General features: G+C 33.7%; 1 protein-coding gene across 1 annotated transcript; it reads left to right on the forward strand.

Moving 5' to 3' along the window:
- Positions 1-1205: 1205 nt before the first annotated feature.
- LOC111008583 (uncharacterized) lies at positions 1206-5819 on the forward strand. The gene is made up of 5 exons (XM_022281326.2): positions 1206-1814; positions 3553-4041; positions 4136-4285; positions 4377-4819; positions 4917-5819. The coding sequence occupies exons 1-5, from the start codon at positions 1382-1384 to the stop codon at positions 5691-5693; spliced, it is 2292 nt and encodes a 763-aa protein (XP_022137018.1). The 5' UTR covers positions 1206-1381; the 3' UTR covers positions 5694-5819.
- The last annotated feature ends 2823 nt before the right edge of the window (positions 5820-8642 follow it).

Consider the following 8642-nt stretch of genomic DNA (forward strand, 5'->3'; position numbering starts at 1 on the left):
ACTATTTCTAATTCTTTAGATAGGGGTAATTCTAATTTCAAAAATCTCAAGATATTCTTACAACGGAGCTATAAATAATAATAATAAATAAAACAAAACAAAACCCACTATATTTTACAAATAAATGTTTTGAAAACCACTCAAGAAAAATTCAAAAATGTTTCTACACATTACATTATGAACTGAATTGAATTGGTTGAAAGAGTTCCGACAAAAGAAATGGTACCATCATTGACTTTGTAGTCGTCTCTCATTAGTCATTGATTCTGACATCTTAGCGTACGTGCCAGTTTCCAGTCCAGCGTGTGGTGAAATTAATTGGTTAAATTGTATTAACAGCTGGATGTTACCGTTGCTCTTCGAGAATCGTTTTCTAATCATTTTTTAATGTTTTATTTGTTGGAGTTTATCCTTTGTCCATATTAAATATTGAATAATCTGTTCACCTACTCTCTTGTCTATAGTCTTAATACATTGGACCAAGGAACAATATAATTAATAGTCAAATATATTATACATATACATCAATCCAAAAAAAAAAAATTAAGTTAGACGCAATTACAAGAAAATTAAAGTTTAGGATTTATAATGTTGATTATATTTCATAATTTCTATAAAATTGCTAATATGACCATATTTGAATGGTTAAGATTATTTTCTAACAAAAATTCCTATAAAATTAATGAGTTGAACTTGGTTCAAAATTTGAGTCATAAATTTAGATAACTTATATACCCATTAAATAATGTTTATGTGTAATAATTGTGGAATTAAATCATTAAAATTAGGTTCGAGATTCTCTGTATTTATATTCATTTTACATGTACATATTACTTTATTTTTTTACAATATATGAGAGTGGAGTTTCGAACCCATAAACTTTTTACAATAATTTTGACTTTGGTAAGTACATATTTTTACAATTTTTCGTGGTAACCCATATCTTTCATATAATAGTTAGGATAATTTTTGGGTAAATAAATGCGTGATGCTCTTTTTTTTTGTTTTTTTCTGACAGAAATATTGATTGTCCTAACCTAACAATTAGCTAGTACATTTATTATTTATTAATTTTTCTTTAGTACACTAGCATAATTATTTATACATATATCATTTCCCACTTGTCAAGTAACATATTATTTATCTTGTTGAACGTTACATCTTAAGAAAAGACTCGATATATATATATATTTATTTATTTACTTTTCCAAATGAAAGACTCAATATTTATATCACCATGTAAGTCGTCCTCCATTTTCTGTGCCTTGAAGTTCAAATTAGATCGAAGCTGTGTTTTTGGGGGAGTTCCACTAATTGCTACTTCCCAAGCCAGTCTTGAGTGCAGAAATTTTTTTAAAGATCTAAGCTAAGGTAGGAGGATATGAGGGATTCAATGACGAGAGTTAATTTTAAAGAAGAGGATTCATCTTCTCATTGTTCACTTCATCCCATCTATAAATCTAATCCAAATGGGGAAGACGATGAACAACCAATGACTCCAACACCTCATAGACCTCTTGTTAGTGATGAGTGGGGATCTTCCAACCACAAATACCTTGATGCTATCAATTGGTCACCTAAGGACAATCCTGCACCCGCCATCAATGGCAATGACGTTGATAACGTCGATGGAGAAGAAGAGAGCGACAACAATCCCACGGCCCGGCCTTCGACAGAAGACGACCGCTCCGATACTGGAGCGCCAAGGCGAGAGAGCCATGGAAATGGGGCACATTCAAGCCATAACGACGGAGTAGAGCCTGAACCCAATCCAATTCCCACGGCAGAGAAACATCATTTTATTCTTTGCAACAGTATGTTCATCTATACCCCTTGATCATATTGTTTTATTTTGTGGTCTTTTTGGTTTAATTTTGAATGGTGTGAACTAATAGAACTTTTAGATTAATTTGGTATTAAGAAAACATTAACATAATTTGTTTTAATTAAATTTTTAATGTCGCAAATCAATGTTAGTTTAGTCCAAAAGTTATTTATTGTGATTACCAATAATTTGTTGATATTTTTTGTTGATATTTTTTCCGTTGTAAATTAATGCATATTATTTTACTTTCATCATTTAATAGTGAATAAGTCATTTGAGACGACTTTCAGAATGACAGATAACCTAATACAGATTTTAAAAAAAATAGAGTAACAAAGTCAAAAATTTTATTTGTTTGTATTTGTCTTTTTCTTTTAGATTATAAATTAAAACATTAATTTTTAAGACAAAATATATTAATTAAAATATTATAAAGTTTTTGGAACATGTGTCTAACTATTTTAGAGTTTCAAAGAATTACACTTTTGGTACTCAGTTTGAGAAATGATTTCAGAGGGTCACATTTGAGAGTCACTTGATTAATATTAAGGTAATATGCAAATTAAATTATTATTTTAACTGTTGATTTAACAAAATATATTAATTTAATAATATATTGGTGTTCAGTTTGAGAGATAGTTTTAGACGGTGGCTAGACTCATTTGAGAGTTTGTTAGACTAATATTAAAGTAATATGAGAATTAAATTAATATTTTAGGGGTTGATTTAACAAAATATATTAATTTAATAATATATTTGTGGTGATGGTAGTTTTTTTTTCTCTTTTTCCTCTTCTCTCCATCACGCTTCCCTCCCTCTCCTCCATCCATTTATCTACTCGCCGGCTGGATGCTGTTCGCCATTATTATCCTATCCCTTGCTTTTGTGTTGTTGCCCTCGCCGAAGCACACCAAACTTGGTTCAAACCCTCATCTAGAATTTGGAATGAGAACGTTCAAAACGAGTAATGTTGTTGTTTCTTAACTGTGCGACAACAACGATAGATAGCTGGTGATCATGAGAGATTTGATGAGGGGTGTTCTCTGGAGAGGGCGACAACGCGATGGTGAAGGCGAGGGCGATAACATAGCTGCAATGCCAGGCAGTAGGTGAGGAGATAAATGGCTGTCGGTGGCAATGTCATTTGTCAACGGAGGGGAAGGAGGAGGAAGAGAAGGAGAGAAGGGGAAAGAGAGAGAAAATACTATCACCATAGATATATAATTAAATTAATATATTTTGTCACGTCAATAAGTATCATCGACAATTTAACTATCATGTTATTTTATGTTAATTAGTTACTGGTCAAGTAAATTTAGTAGTGACCATTTAAAACCATTTTTCCTACTTCAAATACTAAAAATATTCCTTTTGAAATCTTATGGACCAAATAAATATTCATTCCAAATCTCTCACTTATGCATTTTGTTTGATTTTTTTAAGTCCATTATAATATGAGGTCATACGTTCAAAGTTTACAATATCAGGAGAATGTTAAAAGATTAAATTTAGTCCGAGTCCATATACCAGTGATTGAACTTTTCTAAACCTTAAAATTTTCCATCCTAGTCTACGAAGACGAAGATTCCCATTAAGCAGAAATTAAAGAAATGTAAATTTATTAGTTTAGACTTTCAAATGAGTGATGATTTAGAGTAACAAATCTTAATATATTTTGGTGCAATAGTTTGTTTGAGCAATTGTGGTCTGTTTGTTTGCATGTGTAGCGAAGAAAAAAAGTGGATACCTTCCACTAAATGTTGGGCTGTATCAAGCTGCACTAAAGGGTGACTGGAAGACTGCGAAATCAATATTTGCCATAAATTCATCAGCTGTGACAATGAAGATAACTGATGCAGAGGAAACTGCACTTCATATTGCTGCTGCTGCCAAGCATATTTCTTTTGTTGAAAACTTGGTTGAACTTACCTCTCCATCTGACTTAGCTGCTACAAATGCACAAGGAAATACTGCCCTTGCTTTTGCCGCTGCATCAGGAGTTGTAAGAATTGCTAAAGTAATGGTTGACAAGAATCCCAATCTTCCAAATCTTGTTCATGATCCTCAAATACCTAAACCAAGCCCAGTTTTAATGGCAGTAGCCTACAAACGCAAAGACATGGCTTCCTTCCTTTTCTCTAAGACCAATTTCGAAGCCTTAGATACTTCTGAACAGATTGAACTTCTTATTGCTACCATCTCCACTGATTATTATGGTTTGCTTCCATTCTTATTCTTATGTGAGATTTTCCTTAAAAACTAACTCATCCACCCAAAAGTTGTTCATATTGCTCATTCTCTTTCTTATAGATATAGCATTGGATATTCTCAAAAAGAAACCAGAATTAGCAATTGAACGAAATGAGGATAACGATACAGCTTTACACGTGCTAGCAAGAAAACCTTCGGCAGTTGGTAGCAGCAGTGAGCTTAGCTTTTGGAAAAGACATGTAAACTCACGTAATACATCAACTTTCCTTCCTTTTGAATTCATAAAAATATGTAGAATGAATTTATTTTGAAGGATGAATATATCTTTGTTGTTACTTAGGCTTCAACGGAATCTACAACAAAGCTTTGATGCAGACATTAGCCCATCAAATTGTTGAACGTCTATGGAAGTTTGTTGTCCAGGAGCTTACAAAACAAGAGCTATCAAAGTTTATAAAAACTCCATCAAGATTATTGCATGATGCTGCAAAAGTTGGAAATGCTGAGTTCTTGATAATACTCATTCGGTCATATCCCGATCTGCTATGGAAAGTTGATGAGGATAATAAAAGCATATTTCATATAGCAGTTGAAAATAGACAAGAAAGCGTCTTTAGTTTAATATATGAGATAGCAGGGCTCAAAGATTTCATTGCCAATTATCACGACAAAGAGAAAAACTCCAACATGCTACACTTAGCTGGAATACTGGCTGCTCCATATCACCTCAGCAGAGTGTCAGGGGCAGCTCTACAAATGCAACGGGAGCTTTTGTGGTTCAAGGTATGCGTATTGCGTTAATATATCTTCCTTGTCCTTGGTTTCGAATTTTGTTTCTCCGATATTATTGTTTATGATTTGAAATGTTTTGAACTTGAAGGAAGTGGAGAAAATTGTAGTGTCCTCCCATCTTCAAATGAGATGTTCTATTCCAAAGCCTTCTCAACAAGTAGAGATGATAAGAGACCAGAAAATGAAATGCTCTACTTCAGATGAGGCGCTACCTCAAGTGAAGATCAGGATAAAAGATCAGGAGATCATATACTCTGTTTCAGAGCTTTCTCAAGTGAAGATAATAAGAGATCCAGCTGATTGCCTGACACCTCGTGAGTTATTTACAAAAGAGCACAAAGAACTGCTGAAATCTGGTGAGGAGTGGATGAAGAATACAGCGAATTCGTGCATGCTGGTGGCAACCCTCATTGCAACAGTAGTTTTTGCGGCAGCCTTCACAGTTCCAGGAGGCAATGATAATACCGGAGGCATTCCTATTTTCCGGGAGAATCAAGCATTTACGGTGTTTGTGGTATCAGATGTTACAGCTTTAATATTGTCTACAACTTCAATACTCACTTTTTTATCAATCTTGACGTCGCGCTATGCAGAAGACGATTTCATGGTATCATTGCCAACCAAGTTATTGGTTGGGCTGCTGACGTTATTCGTTTCTATAGCATGCATGGTGGTGGCTTTCAGCGCAACCTTCTTTATTGCTTATGATAAAACAAAGGCGAGGATTCCATTGGCCATCGCTGCAGTGGGCATCATTCCAGTTGGGTTGTTTTGTGTGTTTCACTCTAAACTTGTGTTGGATCTATTGCGCTCCGCTTATTGGTCTAAATTTTCTTTGAGGCAACGTAAAAGAAGGTTATTTTAGAACAATTGCATCAATGCCTATCGAGGATTTTCTCAAATTTTTATAAAGATGTTGTAATATTGAGAAATTAGGATGTGGTAATATATGTAATTTCATGAAAATAATTTGGATGTTAGGAATTTCTTACTTTATTCGTAAAATTAGGGTGGATATATGGTTGGAGCTTGAATCCCTTCCCATCCATAGACGACTGCAATTCCATCTTCAACTGAGGCCACTGGATTCACCTGTTTTAGATTTTCCAGATTTTTTTTTGAAGCTGTGCAAAAAAAAATACTATTAGATCCATTTTTAGCAAATATGTTAACCCACCAAAAAAATCTGGAAAATGACACAAACTACCATTGAATCATTGAACCAAGCAAATTTTACTGATTTACCATGCCTAGCAATTGAACAGAAAACAAAGAATAAACATAAAAACGCAAACAAAATTACTTGTAAAGACAAAAGCGAAACAAAACAATAAAAATAAAAAAAAAATCTTCGAACAACAAATACACAAAATAGAGAGAAATGAAGAGAGAATGAAATCACAGTGCATTAAAACAAACAAAAGGAAAAGGAGAGAAAAAAAAAAAAGGAACGAAAGGAATAACCTTTAATCATCAACCCTTGATTTTTTGAAAAAGTAGGGTCTTACAAAAAAAAAAATAGAAGAAACAGACATTTCTAAAACTATATGGAAAAAACAGGGGACTCTGATAAAAAAAATGGAGGTCCACGTTTAAATGACAATTTTGTCTTGCAGGCCATACCCAAGTAGAAAAAAATCAAAAAATAAGCAAAAAAAAAAAATACGGAAGTCGAGAAAACCCTACATTTCGATCGATTTCCACTGATATATATTTTATATACTTTTAATTTACCACTGATATACAACTAATATAGTACTGATATATAACTATGATATGTAATGATATAACTTATTATACGATCATATGATTTACCATGGATAGAACACTGATTATTTGTGATGTGTACATGATATGTATCTGATTTACCACGGATAGAACACTGATTATTTGTGATATGTACATGATATGTATCTGATTTACCAGGGGTATACCTGAAATATAACCATGATATCTACTAATGTAACTTCTTATATGATTATATGATTTTACTATTGATTGATTTACCACTGATATAACTCTGATATACGTCTAATATATATTTGAAATATATTTAATGTACAATTGATTTACTTTTGATATAACTATGATATCTACTGATATAACTTCTGATGTAGTTATATGATTTACTATTGATTGATCTACTGATATAACTTATGATATGAGATTTACCATTGATATAGTACTGATATATGTCTGATATATGATTTATCATTGATTTACCACTGATATATGTTTGATATGTTGATAGCACACTGTGCGAGCTACATTTCATAAGATTTATATTGAAATTATTTGTTAGTTTTTGTTTCTTCATGACAAATTTAAGCACATAAGATATATTTTGCAGGAATAAAGTATCGGGAGGAAACGAGACTTATTTAGGTCAAAATGAGAGAAAAATCGAAATCAAAGTAACCAAGATGGAATAACAACAAGATTTGAAGCAAAAAACCAGAGAAGATAGCGCCACGGCGCTGGCCTAGAGCGCCGCGACGCTCCGAAGTTTAAATTTCACATTTTGCGAATAGTATAGCGCCATGGCCCTGTGTGTGCTCCATGGCGATGCCGCGATAACTTTTTATAAAAATAGGGTTGTGCAGCCGCCGAGATAGAGGAGTTTGGGAGAGGTTTTTTGGGAGTTTGCCTTTTTGGCCAATTTGGAGGGCAAGGAGACTATTGGAGGGCTTAGAAAAGTGATTTTCAAGGCTCGAGATCGTGGAGGTCGCTTCAGGAACGAATGATTGACACGCGGAACATAGTTTATTCTCCTTTCCCTTGGTTTTTCTAGTTTTGTTATGGACTCCTCATTGTGATTTTATTATTTTCCATTGAATATGAGAAGCTAAACCACTAAAATCTAATTTAAAAATTGAAAGTAAATAAATAAAAATTTATTCCAAATTTGACTAAAATCTAATTTAAAAATTGAAAGTAAATAAATAAAAATTTATTCCAAGTTTGACTAACGTTTAAAATTTATAAATTTCTATGTTAAAATCTAAAATTTAAAATTTCTAGGTGGGATGGGTAAATATATTTAATGGGTCCATACATAACAGTATGCACCCCCATTTTTGGGGTCAATGTCAGTATCTATAGTAGTATGCGCTCCCATTTATGGGGTCAATGTCGGCATCTACAGTGGTTTGATTTGGTGTTGCTTTTTCATTTTGGGATAAATGTTGGTATCTACGAAGGCAATACCTATAATGTCTTCCACAACAAACGTGTTTCTATGATTGTGAGCACAATCGTGACCTATAATAAAGAACTTGAGGGAAAATAGGGGAAAAGTAAATTCAGGGGCTAAATTGCAAACTCCAACAACAATGGAAGGGAGAGAGAAGCAAACCGAAATAAAATTGATAAGACTAAGAGAAAAAACAAACATAAATAAAATTGAATAAGACTAACCTCAATCCATGCCCAAGCCAATGGTAGTAGAACTTTTGCAATCATGACAAGGGTAGTAAACTAGACATACTAAACCAGATTTCCATGCTTTCACATCATTGATCTCAAACACCTTAAAAGTCGTGAGTGATTTGTTTTGATCTTTTGGAGGGTTGGGGGTTTTCTAAGTTCGGTCAGTTATGATTATGTCGATCAGTCTTCTTATCGGAGCGGACATTTGGGCTTTTATTGCTCGCACTTCACTTCGGAACTCATACCTATTACCATGGGGGTTTCCCACCTTTAACTTCCCGAGATGACCAATGGGGCGAAGAGGGTTGACAGTATCCTAGGCCCCCTTGACCTTGTGTGGAGTTGGAAGGGTTGGGGCCACCTTGTCAACAGGTTTGTCTCCCCG

The sequence above is a fragment of the Momordica charantia genome (genome assembly GCF_013281855.1).
Source record: "Momordica charantia cultivar OHB3-1 chromosome 3 unlocalized genomic scaffold, Mcharantia_2.0 BLBB01000003.1, whole genome shotgun sequence".
In the NCBI taxonomy this organism is placed as follows: Eukaryota; Viridiplantae; Streptophyta; class Magnoliopsida; order Cucurbitales; family Cucurbitaceae; genus Momordica; species Momordica charantia.